Genomic DNA, 15582 nt, shown 5'->3' with positions numbered 1-15582 from the left:
TAATGACCGCTGTCCACGCTCAAAACAGTGGTGTGTTCTTTCTACATGGTTACGGTGGAACCGGTAAAACATACATGTGGAGAACGCTTGCAAGTGCATTGAGGTCCAAGCATGATATATGTTTAACCGTTGCAACGAGTGGAATAGCCTCTCTATTATTGCCTGGTGGTAGAACTGCACATTCGAAATTCAAAATACCTGTCCCAACAATGGATAACTCTACTTGCAAAATCGACTATGATGATGACGTTGCAGACCTTCTAAGACAGACAAAGCTTATTATATGGGATGAAGCACCCATGGCACACAAGCATGCTTTTGAATCACTCGACCGAACTTTGAAGGATGTGATGCGTACATACGGTAATTCAAAGGAAATCTTTGGTGGAAAGGTGGTCGTCTTCGGTGGTGATTTTAGACAGATTTTGCCCGTTGTTCCCAGAGGAAGTCGTTCCGATATCGTACACACTACGATAAATGCTTCTTACATATGGCGGTCGGTTGAAGTTTTGACTTTGACACAGAACATGCGACTACAATCCGGCCCAAATGAACATGAAAAGAAAGAAATAGCAGACTTCTCAAAGTGGTTGTTATACATTGGTGAAGGAAAAGTCTCTGAGCCAAATCACGGATTTTCCGACATTGAACTGCCACCGGAACTTTTGATAATGGATTACAACGATCCAATTGTGGCCATCGTCAATAGTACTTACCCTGATTTCATACAAAATTACCAATCTAACGACTACCTCAAAAGTCGCGCGATACTTGTTTCTACATTAGAAGTTGTTGATCAAATCAATCGTCACGTCCTTGATTTGATGCCAGGTCTTCATAATCCTTTTCCAAACATTCTATGAACATATTTAATATAATTACACTCTCTATTAATCACATTTATGGAATATAGGTGACATGAAGGAATACTACAACTCGAACACTGTGGACAGGTCCGAGATTCATGACACCAATGTGGTCGACATCCTCACACCAGAGTTTCTTAGTTCACTAACTACTTCGGGGTTACCTAACCACCACATTTGCCTGAAGGTAGGAACGCCTGTTATGCTTATGCGTGACATAGATCAGTCGGAGGGTTTGTGTAACGGAACAAGGGTGATGATAACTAAGATGGCCAACCATGTTATAGAGGCAAAAATCATGGCCGGAAAGGGTTGTGGTAATTTGGTATACATCCCAAGAATGGACATGTCTCCCTCTCAGTCCCCTTGGCCTTTCAAACTTAAACAGCGTCAATTTCCAATAATTGTTTCGTATGCAAGGACGATAAATAAATCTCAAGGACAATCTCTGGATACAGTTGGACTTTATTTGCCGAGGGACGTATTTACTCATGGACAAATCTATGTAGCACTATCAAGGGTCACAACGAAACAAGGTATCAAAATATTGATATATGATCAAAACGACCGGCTAAAGTCGACTACGACAAACGTCGTGTACAAAGAGGTTTTCAACAACATATAGATGGTTCTTATCTAAGGTATATAATTTCCTCGCTTCAACACTGCAGCAATATTTATGCTTATGCTAACATGAGGTGCTAACTTTTAAGTAATTAAATGTGAACGTGCAGGCTTTGTGCTACATTTTGTACGCTACTGCCCAAGATATCTCTGGATACTACTGTTCTCATGACAGTAGACACTTCATTTTTTTGGTATATGTACTCTAATATAGCCAGAGTTCATATTCATATCACTAGGGGAAACAAGATGCTTAGTTAATTTTGATGTGCAATACTCTTTTGATAAGTCATAATACATTTGTATCATTCTTATCCAATATATATAACAGGTTAACATAAAGTATTAATTAGAAACTCATAAAATCAGATGTTTTTATTTTGAAAAATAATTTCTTACACTTGTGGGAGTGAATACACATGACATATTTTGGCAACAGAAGTAACGCCTAACCTAAATCGGATTCGGTCTCCGCGTTTGAAGTTGTTTGCCGCGCAGAAGTCGTCCCATACATATCCTAATTTTGTGCGGCGGGGGTTTGAAAGGTTTAATGCTGCCATGCATTTATTCTTTCCATTGTCACCGCACAGTCTTATATATTCATATCCATAGTCACCGAGAAACGAAGCGAAATCCTCATGCAATTTCTACAAAATAAAAACATGTTAGTTTTTACTTTTACATGTTGGTGATGCACAAATACTAAGAAATTTTAAAATAAGCACTCAACTAATTTAGGGCGATCTACACTGAAAGGGAAGACATCCATGTCAAAAAACCAAATGTCCCGATGAAAAAGATTTCTGCTATGAAAACGTGGCAAATCTTCTGGTGTCACCACCTCCTTAAATGATAAAAGTGCGAAATTGTTGTTGCCATAGTACCCAACTGTCACAACCACATCAGACGGTAGGTTGTAATAGGATTCCATACAAACCCATCCACTAATAACGAGAGGTTGAAGATGAACTTGATTATATATTATATCATGGTGTACACCATGGTTGTTCATCACAGTCCAACACTTTGAAATTTCATCTTTGTGACCCTCAATAAATGATGGTTAAATCTCCGGATATCGCTGAAATAATATGTGATACTTATTTTGAGTTTGGATGTCAAAAACTTAACCCATAACAATCTTTGAATACCATTAATTTAACAACAAATTGAAAAGTTCACCTGTGATGAGATCTTTGCTATGTCAAAATAACTTATCAGCTCAGAGTGTTGAAGATCACCACAAAGCTCCATTTGAAAATTAAGAGATCGATTTCTAAATATGTAACTATGGATAGGGAGAAACGATGCAAGTAAGAGTTATCAATTGTTAATTTGCAATATGGAACTTCAGGGAAGCATTCTATTTTTTGCTCAAAATATCTTATCAGGTCACATGCTGCTCGTCCTTCTAGCCATAGTTGGTCCACAACTTAACTCAATTATTTTTGTCATTATATGTGCAAAGGAATATATTCTTCACATGTCTACAGTGTTTTTACCTTGGCCCTAGCATTTTTTCGTTGGCCCACAGCATTATTTATGCTGCCACCCACGTGAGAAAGGTAAGGAATCTTTCCTTTTGTTTGCATATGTGTAATTTTGTTGTTATATAGTATTGTATATTATAATTCTCTATTATTATATGAATGAGCATAATAATAAGCACAATCTTCACACATAAGTTAAAATAATTGTGTAGATTACATAGTGGACATTATACATCTCCACAAAATTACATCATTCATAGTTACATCTCCACAAAATAACATTTGTTCAGAATGGGTACCAATACAGTCAACTAATCACTAAATAACAGGCCACCCATTCACGTTGGTAATTAGCAAAATGGTTATCTTAATAATAAAACTACATACACTTCCTAATGTGCATACACCAGTCTATACGTTTCACCACACCATGCACCGACACATTCACTTTGACGACTTCTTACGTTTCACCGTAACCATCAACCTATCCGCATCTGGAATACTCAGACTGAATCCGATTTTGTCGCCCGTTTTGATTTTCCGGTCCCTTACGAACGTGTACCATTCCTTGGAAATAAACCGCTCAGTGCATGTTTTTCTGTTGTTCCGGTGCAGCACACAGTTGTACTCCCTGCCGCGGTCTGAATCAAATAGCACAATCGTTTCGTGCCCGTTAGTTAGATGCCCTTTCACGACCTTCTGAGGTATTTGCTGCATGTTGGGAAAATTAGTTCATGCTAATAAGATACAAAATTATAAGCATATACTCTAACTGTTATTCTGTAGTCTATATTTCTAAAAGAGAAATTTAATACATATGAATAATTTGACAATTACTCAATTTGGTGTTGCTGTCAGATACTCTACTATTTGTGTGGTGAAATGTATCCAAGTGTTAAAGTATTCGGAGTTCTGATGCTCATTTACCAATTTGATATTATCTATAACATGTTAACATAGAGTTTTCATGTCCATATTCATAACGTGTTTTGTTCTACTTTATTTTACACACACTGAGACATTTGTTAAGAGTCAAAGTGAATACTTACAAGGACGTTTCTTGCTGCAGCCATGCGGGACCTTACGAGACGCCTCCAAACAAGGACCCTACCTGCTGAACCAAGGTTTTCTTCCTTGACCTCCTTATCATCCCATATATCATCATCACAACTGCAATGTATATATTCACGTCACTATGTTTCTTGTGTCATAAACTAATTTACAGAATATGTCCATATAACCAATAGTTTCAGTAAATCACAGAAATTTGGTCAATCAACCACTACATGGATGAAGCTACTAATTATATGCATGTAACCCTACCTGCTGAAAGTTTCCTACACCCTATACATTATGAAATCATCCCGAACCTGTACATGGATGAGATTATTTGCTAAATGTTGCCCACTGATTTGGGGGCAACAAACCCTGTAATTTAATAGAAATGATGAGGTTTCCAACACCTTCCTATGTCATTGTACAACTGGGAATAATGCCCATACCAAACATAGTACACTGTGTTGGGATTTATGGAGATAGCCTGTTATCCGACAAAAACGAGCCTTACCTAAATCATATGCTAACAAAAAACTATATCACGAGAAAATTTTCTAAACAATACTAACACTAAACCCTGGTATTGCTGTGTAAACGTTTACCTTTCGCCATCAGATTCTGTCACGGTAGGAGGGGACGTTGACCTTTTCAAACCCCTACGAGTTGCTTCCATCGACGATTCTACACAGCCTTCGTTGACATTTTCTTGCTGCATGTCATTACCCAAGTCACCGGTGCCACAACCGGACACACCATCGGTGACTTTGTGACCTGACACCGGGTCGCGGTGACCGGTTCTCACAACAACCCTATTTCTTATCCGATTTTCTAGGGCGGTGAGAAAATCATATACGTCGACAGGCATACGACCAAACCAAGGTGCCGGAATAACATTGTCTTCGACGTAGGACATGCTTCTTTTTTTTTTCTTTCGGAGTGGCTTTTTTTTCCAGGGGTGGAAACGTATTGAAGTTTCTTGACCTCAATGATGAATGTTGATGAATGCTGGTGTGTATACAGTACCGCGGATTTCGTCTGTGTGTAGACAATCCTTTTTCCCTTGGCTTTTTTTTTGGGCCTATTGGGTCAACCTTTTAATAATTCCACGTTTAAAAATAAATTAAGTGGATCGGAACAGGCCCACTTAAGATAAATAAATTATTTTTAAGTTTAAATAAATATATGTTTGACCCATTAACTTTTTCACATGAAAATAAATTAATAATAAATTGATTAAATATAAAAATAATTCATTTTTAACTTTAAATAAATATATGTTTGACTCAATTTTTTATTGAAATGATAATAAGTTAATAACTATTTTTAAGTTTAACTGAATATATGTTTGACACAAATTTTATTTAAAATGATAATAAGTTCATAAAAAACAATTAGACTTAGGTATGTTTGCCGATGCCACCCATTGTTTGATAGATTATTTAAATCATTTTTAAAAATTATTCTTTTATATTGTAGATTTCCGGAGGTCTACTTTACTAATTATAGTTGCACTTAAAAATAACTGTTAAAAAAAATGTTGCGAATTTTAGCGTTTTAAAACCACAACCAAAACCACGTGCTAACTATTAAGCGCAACAGATGAATAGAGCCGCAGTCAACGAAAAACAATTTCATAAATTTCTATTTTTAACTAAAAAGAGTTATTTCTATACTTACTATCAAGGTTTATTAAGTTATTTTAAAATGATAATAAGTTAATAAAAAACAGTTAGAATTATGTATGTTTGCCGGTGTCACCCATTGTTTGATAGATTATTTAAATCATTTTTAAAAATTATTATTTCTTTATAATAAATTTCAGGAGTAATACTTTACTAATTATAGTTGCACTTAAAAAAATCTGTTAAAAAAATGTTGCGAGATTTTGGCGTTTTAAAACCACAACCAAAACGACGTGCTAACTATTAAGCGCAACGGATGAATAGAGCCGCAGTCGACAAAAAACAATTTCATAAATTTCTATTTTTAAAACTTCTTTTTTCTTCTGAAGCTTTTATTCTACAACCTTAAACAAGTTGTAGTAGTACTATCAACACAAACAAAACTTAATGTGAACGAATTCAAATATGCACAACAAAACAAGTATCATAAAAAAGGAAAGCCCATAGTTATACAAACCATGTACGGCATATTTGGTAAAGTCATTACAATAAACTTCCATGCGTTTGGAAGAAATTAAGTTATAGCAACTTGAACTTAGCACAAAAACAATCAAAATAAACTTCCAAAAACAGCTTAAACCTATGTCCAGAAACTTTCAAACAAACACATAAATAAATTATACTATGTCTACTACAAAACAAACTTCACATCCTTTACCACATGACTGACTCTGCTTATCCACGCTCTACGGACACCAAGATCGATTCCACCGGAGGATGTCTAATGCAGAAACGCAATGTGTCTCCCTTCTGCAGGTTGTGGTCTTTGCAGAAGTCCGACCACATGCCGCATAAGTACCTATCCACAGTGCCCTCCCTCTTAATCATCTCGCAGTAATAGGGAACATCATTGATGCGATCGATCAGGGTTATTCTTGGAATCTTGCCATAGATGCATTCACGAATGACAGCTCTTGGAATAAACTGAAACAGAACAAATAAGCACCAACTTTACGTTACTACTTACTATGCAACATTGTACATTTTGATTATAGCTACGGTCATATGTGACTTACCAAAGCATTCTTTCTCAGCTTCTCAGGGTTATCAACAATCCTAGTCCAACTAACCTCTTTCACAGACACCGGTGCTAGAGTGGAACTCCTACACATGTTAAACAAAACAGGGTTATAAAACACCGTAATTTAGTTGTCATAAACACCATATATATACATATATATATATATATACATATATATATATATACATATATATATATATATATACATATATATATATATATATACATATATATATATATATATGCAACGGGATATTCATCGACAATGAATGCTTACCTTCTATATTTAGCACGGTTGACACCCCTGCGAGAAACTTCTGCATTGGCTTTGTCTTCCTGCAACTTTGCTGATTTCTCCACACTGTTTCCAACGACTTGGCTCTTGCCTTTCACCCTTTCCGACATTCTTCTGGCTCTAGAATTCCTATAAATAGTTGAATACGAAACAGGAGAGGATTAATGTCCTCATTTGTACATTTGTACCTACTAATTCATCGACGAATATATTCTTACAACTATTTGTCTAACGTATTTTACAACGTATTTACCTCACAGCGTTGGTTGATATGTGATCCTTTTTTTTTTGCCGGGAACTGAGTTCACCAAGTGCAACCGTTACAGGCATACGGGCTTTCCTCTTGCCTTGGACCCGGAATTTTTCAGCATCATCGCTCATTGAATCTGCTACTGCAATTCCCTTTTGGTTTCCCGAACCCGCATTACGTTCATTTCTGCCACACAATGTCCATCCAGATAAACCATGCTTAGTATCACAGTTTGTATATATATAAAAACCAACATCTATACTAAAGAAGTTGGTTATAACAATTAAAGAATGAAACCAAAATACCTTCGGGATGAGGAAGCATGAAAAGACGCCCTGTAGACGGCGGCATGATAACTTTTTTTTTTCCATTCACTGCAACATTGCCTGACTTCTGTTGTTTCCCTTTACTGCCTTCTGGAATTTCAGCATGATCTAAAGCATCTTTTCCTAGTTCACCCTGTTCCTCTTCCTCAGACAGAGGTTCTGGTTTCACCAACGCCGCCTCTATTTCCTCAATGGCATCCATACTTTCTTTTTTCACACGACGACACTCCTCTAACATTTGTTTCAACACATAACTCCATGTTCGTTTCGGATTCTGTTGGATTTCAACCGGACGACCTTCATCCCTGCACAATAACAGACATTTTAATAAATAGTAAAGGGCTCCTCAACGGTATGTGATCATTACATGTCATCCTTGATAACCGTGGTACTTTTCTAAGTTCAACTACGCCGTTGAAGGTTCATCAATATATATGCATGGAAAGCGAATGAATAACTATTAAACCAAATCAATGGCCACTACGACTACATGCAATCCCAACTTAAACCCTAAATCGAACGGATAACATCTAACCTTGATGTGGCGGTGTTCACCGTAGCTTCGGATGGTTTGACTGAGATTCCTTCCATTCTGTTCCACACTCCTGCTCCGATGACTTTCGATTATACCGTATTTACCGTCTCCAACTTTGTCGCCCTACGAAAATGGACACAACAGAGAGTATTCTGAGAGAGTAGTCTGAGAGACAGAGTGGTTGTTATGTTGGTTTCCTATAAGCAATTGCGTTTCCCATGCGTATAATGTTTAGGTTTCCAAAGTTGTTTTAATAAGGGAAATATCTAACGTCTATTCCATTACTCTCTTTTACTTCCAGTTATTTTTCTTTATATTTGGAACATAATATACGTTTATAAAGAAAATAAATTATGTAGAGGGTTTAAATATTTGCAGCTGTAATTTAGTTATTAAATGGGTTTGTAATGAAATATTTATTATTTTATATTTGCTACTCTCTATTATTTTTTTTATTTAAAATGATTATGGTAATGGTCCTTTTCAATTACCACAAACCAATCCAACCACATAATTTGTTTGTTCTTATTACAAGGAAAAAAATAAAAGTTTTTACTTTATAGTCTTCCTCTACATCTTTAAATTTATTTAATCAACTAATAAATATAAACCCTACATTATTTATAATATTATATATTTTAAAATATCAATTATACATCTGAAATGAATGAATGCGCGCCCAATACAAGAACCCGTGCACACGCCCGGGTTAGTTACTAGTTTCAATTGAAAATGTATACTATAGTTAATAGGTTAGTGAAATGAGCCTTAATAAGTATCTTTGCAATGTGGTTGTCACTTAAGCCCAAGACACATTAGGGTAAAGCAAAAGGAAGGTTCTCCTTTGTTATGATGCACGAATAGTGTGGCAGGGTTAAAGAAATCCCAGGAAATCGTTTGTAAACCAAAATCCAAAATGTCCTCCGATTCCGTCACCATGATTCATGTACAATTATTCAGTGAATTTCTAGTCGACGTTTATAAATATTTGAGCGAAACCGCCACAGGGCTAACAAAGAGCGTGGACAATAGAAGAGCTCGTTGTGTCCCGGCTTCAAACCTTAAAGGCAAAGGTGTGTTAGATAATCTTTCACGTGATGGAAAGATTGACATGCAAGGGTTGCAAGATTGTGAAGGACCTAGTGAAGCTTCGTGCAAACGCACGGGAGAGATGGTTTTCCCACCTTCAAGGTCTTCTGCAACAGTGCTATCTACCGATAAAAAGGGTAAGTTTGTACCAAAAGCTCACTTAACGTATATATTATGGTGTGCATGTTAAAATAGATGGAAAGTAGGAACACACGGGTTTTGATAATAATTTACAATACGATGAAAATCGACATCTCGGATATTGCCTAGTATACTATAGTCATCATATGTAGTTTATAAGAACCTATTGAAATTGTTTTAAAACCTGTTGTTATTATAGCAATATTTGTGTTATTCATTTGCAAGATATGAAATTGTATTGATTGTTAAAAATGTGAATATATATATATATATATATATATATATATATATATATATATATATATATATATATATATATATATATATGTTTCAGTTCTGACAAGGAAAGTGGTGACAAACAATCCATGGACCTATGGGATATCCGTGAGGTGAGGGAAGTCGATCTTAGTTCAGTTGGTAGGCGCCTTGTTTGGAGAAGGCAGGTAAAGTCTCGCAGGGTTGCAAGAATAAATGTTCTTGTAAGTCTCTTAGTCAAGTCAAGCAAAGCATTTTATGTACATATAATATAGTCTTACAATGATATAAACTACTCTTGTGTCTATGCAGCAACTGCCTCAGAAGGTTGTTCAAAAGCATTTAATGGTCGGTCATGAGTCAATTGTTCTATATGATTCAGACCGTAGAAGGGAGTACAATTGTGTTTTGCACCTTACAAAACGAAAAAAATTGCACAGAGCGGTATATTAGCAAGGAATGGTACATTTTTGTAAGGAATCTCAAGATAAAAGTAGGCGATAGGATTGGATTCAGTTTAAGGGTTCCTTCCTGTGACCAATTGTTGGTTACGGTGAAACGTAAAAAGTCTTCGAATTGAAAGTTTTGGTGGTTGCATCTGCTAGCTGCGATGGAGACGTCCATATTATAACTATTATGCACTACTTATATTAGGATGATGTAAGAATATAATAGTTTTGATAGGTAAGATTGTGATGAAAAATAGTATAGCTTGATGTAATTGAATCCATCCTTTCTTCCATGATGAATGTTGAAGTTGAACAATTGTTTAATGTTTTATGATGTAAGTTTAAACTATATATAGTTTTGCTATATACAAGTATGATGTTAAAGTATATGTGATAGCATAGATTCATATTTCATAAATATATTACTCAAAGGTGCCTTATTACAATATGTTGTTTATGTTTATGTAATACTATGAAAAACACATGCACATTGGCTCGTCTTAGCAAAAGTTTGATTGAGTTATAGTAAGTCAAATAGAATTGGCATGTGACACCTTAAACCCAAGATTGGTTCCAGGTTAAAACTAAAAGAAAATCTATAATGGAAGTATAGTCACTATAAGATGAAAAGGTGGGTTTTAGGATAAAATAAAAGATAATCCAAGTAAAACGTTAGAGTTTTCTAGATAAGTATGGATACTGTTCACAATTTAGGGTGTTCAAACTGAATTGTATATTAGAACTGAATTGCATTGCATTGCACTAATAAAAAATTGAACCACTTAAATGGTTAATGAACTGAACCATTTAATCTAAACAATTTAAATTCAGTTTAAAACCGGTTCTAAACCAATTTCGTTTTATAAACTGGTTCGAAAATATTTATTTTTTCCTAAAACCAAAAATAATAATTTAGCAAAAAATAAATATTTTTATAAAATATTTATTTTCATAAAAATTACATAAATCTAAAAATAATTTTTTCCAGAAAAATTTAAAATAATTCCTGAAAAATATATTTATATATGTAGTATTTTTATGATTCAATAAATTATTTTTACTTAAATCTTCATATCCATTTAAATAATTTAATTTTTTTTCGAAAATATAAAAAATCGAGTTTTTAAAAAAAAATTGAACTTTTCAAAAATACAAAAAGTGAATTTTTTCGACAAAAAGAAATAATAACCATTAGATTGATTTAGATAATTGTAATTAATTTTTAACTTTATTAACTTGACTTTTGAGTTATATTTTTTCGACCAAATACATTTTCTCTCACCTCTTTAACATATTTTCTCTCTTCCATAACCATTAACATCTTTTTTTGTGTAAATACCGAATGCATCTTAATGTTTTATATTCATTAATGGTGTAGGGTCTATTTGGTTCAAATGACGGGGAGGGGAGGGGAGGGATTTTAAAAGAGGGAAGGGGAGGGGAGGGGAGGTGAGAGATTTTTTTTAATCAAATAAGTGTTTGGTTCAAAATAAGAGAGGGGAGGGGAGGGGAGAGGATTTAATTAAAAATATGTTTGGTTCAGAAGGGGAGGGGAGGGGTTCTATTCATAAATTACATTTTTATCCTTATGATCTTATATAAGTGATATAATATTTAAATATGAAAAATTCGTAAATATTTTTTTGATAATAAATTTTTTAATTGAGAGATTAAAATATTATAATTTATCATAACATTAATAAACTGAGTACACTTGATTCAAATTATAACTCTTCGACACAAATAAAACTATATGTTAATAACAATTTTTAAATAGTGATGAATCATCTAACAAAAATAATACATAAAATAAGTTATTGTTGAAACTAATAATTTAAATTTTTTAATAAAATAAATAAAAATAAATAAATAAAGTGAATGATTTAAAATTTGATATACAAAAAATATAATAGGATAGATAACAAAATTAGAAGAAAAAAGAATATAAATAAACAATAAAATAATTATAAAAATAATGCAATGGTTATTAAGTAAAAAAAATGAAAAAAATTGAAGGTGGATAATAGTTATAATAAGTTGATGGAAATAATCGAGAAAAATCACATAGAAGAGAAGCATTAACAAAAAAGAAAATAAATAATTTTGAAATATTAAAATTAAACTGAGGATATTTTAGTAAATATAATGATTTTTTACGTATTAAAATTCAGATTCCCTCCCCTCCCCTCCAAATCCCCCAATTCGGAGGAACGCAAAAAGTGAGGTTTGGAGGGATTTTGCTCCCCTCCCCTCCCCTCCCTTCCCCTGTACCAAACATAATTAATTAAAAATTTTCCCTCCCCTCCCCTCCCCTCCCCTCCATTTACCTCGAAAACAAAAAACTGAACCAATTTTTTTATAATTCTATATTATTTTATTTAGAAAAAATATTCTAAAAACATAATTTAGTGAACCCACACAATTATATTATCTTCTAACAATCCTCGTTTCGTATTTAGTATGGTGTCCAAGAATAATTTGATCCTTTCAATTTAAAAAAAAATACTTAAAGAAAAAAGTACTCGAGGTTGTGAAAGCACCTGGCAAATGAAATTTGTTCTTATTAAAATATTATTAGAATATTGAGGCAAGTACGTGGAAGAAGATCATTTAAATTGTTTATGCGAAACTATTAAAATAATCTTAAATCTTTCACATGAGATTGAATTGCAAAAAACTGAGACAGGACTATTCCATTAGCTTAGTGAATCTGGTAATTTTTAGTGAGACAAAAAAAAATAGAAACAACAAAAATCTAATTCTAAAAACTGTAGCTTTTTATCTTTCATTTTTTTAACATGTACCTTTTTATTTTTGCATTGAACGTCAAGTGGTAGCAGGAATTGCTATGAATATGTACTTAAACATACAATTGGGATGTCACATTCAACGTAAAACAACAAACAACTTCATCAGATATATCATAAATACATAGCACATAACTCGGATGAATATAACTCGGATGAACCAATAAAACCTGTTTACTCTTTAAAAAAATAAAAACAACTTTTATTAATAATAATAATATCAATTATTCAACTTCACTTCGCATAATATTTTTATTAAACTAAAACAATTTCACCAACATCATATTACTTCATAAATTTCACTTAAAAGTTAACAACTTATAGTTATAACAACAATTAAAAGACAATCGTTCATCCCCCGAGTGCTACGTATCAGAGCAAGACCCAACTCGAACTAACAGCAACTAAAGACTTCATAAAATCACTTCAAACTCCCACCGCTATCTTGAGTACCTGTCCATTTCCCATGGTAGGGAAACATCATTCAGAAGGGGTGAGATATCCAACAATATAAACAAGCGTATGATAAATAATATATTAGGATTAAATCATACAAAATTATCACTTAACAGTCATAAAACTATAAATCACTTCACATCGCAAAAATTAACTCATGTCACTTCAAATGAGACACAATTGTGCATATGCATGTGGTACCCAGGGCTTCAGCCCCCATCGCCAATTGCCAGTTAAATAGAGGCATCAAGGCATAAGCCTTCGTCGCTAATTTGCCAATCCAGGCCGTCGCCAAAATATGCAATGTATGCAACTCGATAATGCACATCACATAACATACAACATAAACAACAAATCCTCGTCGCCAGGCATAAGCCTATATCACCAATTCATTTACCAATAATTAGTGGTAAATATCGTCACTGAAACATCCTGCAACTTCGCATAAAACAACAAAATATAGCAACAAACACATCACTGATAAACCCCAAAGAAAATAGCAGCCCATCGTATTCAACATAATGCACGAAACAACTAATATACAACAACGTCATAATAATTTCATACTCATTCAACACTCTATCAAAATATTTTTATTAACTTATTCTATACTCTTAACTCGCGAAAATTTATAATAATTAATAATTATAACTCGACAGAGTTTCCAAGAACTCTAAATAATTCTATAATAATCTCCACAACTCTAAAGTGCCAAAAAAAATACTCTACTGACAACATCTAGCAATTTTCTGCAACTAATTCCTCAATAATAATAATTATAAACCCTAGGTTAATTTTCCACCACCATTGATTGAACTTTTATAACCTTATTCACCGACGTCAATCAATTTCAACATTCAACAATACAATCAAAACACACGAAACAGAGGCAATCATACAACCATAACCCCCACATATCATTCATCATAATCCTGTTTATAGAGCTAGAACCCCACCCTTACCTTGGATATGAGATTTCTCTACTCTCCCGGTTGCCATAGCTTATGCCGCCGCTTCCATCTTTTCTCCGAAAATCTTTTCTAACAACGTGCAGAGATGCAACAAAAACCTGTTCGGAAATCACTTTGTCAGACGGACTTAAAATCATCAAAACGAAAATCGCTCCGGTCAGAAGTTACCTCTACGAGTCTGGAACGCTGTGTCCAAGAACCGCGACGATCCAACGGTTGGATTGGGAGAAACGTCCGTTTTACTAAGGTGTTTCACTGCAGAAACTTGCTGCGAAAATTGGACTTCCTCTAGCTTTTCTCTTCCGCCATAGCTCTATTCTTCATCTATCCTCCAAACCCTATTCCTCTTTGTGTTATGATAGTTCTTCCTTCTTCCAATTCTAAATCCAACATAATTGGGCCTAAGTTACATACCCCCTCCTTACTTCACAACAACTCAAATTAAATCCAAAGTTATTTTTAAGCTCATTAATAAAATAGCACTTCAACTTTATTTCAACAAATTAATCCGATTAATTACCATGCCAACTTAATAAAATAATTCCGACTTCGTCGATAAAATTCGAATTAAATACAAATAGTCCAATATTAATAATAATATTATTTCTTCAACGAAATCAACTTTATTAATTCTCCGACTAACCGAATAAAATCCAACTTTAACTTAATAATCCAAATACGCTTCCCAAAATAATACCGACAATTCTGATTGATCCTCGAACTTCGATTAAATCCAATGATTAAATTCTTAAATAATTTAATTAACTAATTAATTAAATTCGGGGCGTTACAACTCTCCCCCACTTGAATATTTTCGTCCTCGAAAATCTATCCGACACAACCATCATCAACTTCACCTCCACGTCCAACCATCCAACATAACAACCCATTAACACATCTCAAATCGATTACACATATGTCGACCATTCCGGTACTTCTTCAACATAACCGTCACTAACTTGTAAACTATTCCAACGCTATTCGAAAGTGCGAACATCGACGCCATGCGGCGACACTCTTTACGGTATCTCCAAAACTTCTCAAATGGTACACTAATTCTTAAAATTTATTTTCAACAAACCTATTAATTACTCCTTAAATTCACTCAACTTTGACAGTGACGTCCTGTGCGGCACCAACAAACAAGTCCAGTTCCAAGGACAAGCGTAACCGCAAATTCCATCTCTTTCCAACATCATCCTGTTATAAATAAGTCTATTACAGCTTCTAAAACCATTTTTAAAATACATTTCATCTTGTTAGCTTTCC

General features: G+C 34.0%; 1 protein-coding gene across 1 annotated transcript; it reads left to right on the top strand.

The window, feature by feature from the left end:
• The first annotated feature begins 2 nt into the window (after window positions 1-2).
• On the top strand, window positions 3-1491 carry LOC131649210 (uncharacterized). Its single transcript, XM_058918966.1, has 2 exons — window positions 3-831; window positions 914-1491. Exons 1-2 carry the CDS (start codon window positions 3-5, stop codon window positions 1489-1491), a joined length of 1407 nt encoding a protein of 468 aa, XP_058774949.1.
• The last annotated feature ends 14091 nt before the right edge of the window (window positions 1492-15582 follow it).

This window comes from Vicia villosa, linkage group LG2 (assembly GCF_029867415.1).
Source record: "Vicia villosa cultivar HV-30 ecotype Madison, WI linkage group LG2, Vvil1.0, whole genome shotgun sequence".
Taxonomy (NCBI): domain Eukaryota; kingdom Viridiplantae; phylum Streptophyta; class Magnoliopsida; order Fabales; family Fabaceae; genus Vicia; species Vicia villosa.
Note: the sequence above shows the minus strand (reverse complement) of the source record. Positions and strands in the feature narration are given on the sequence as shown.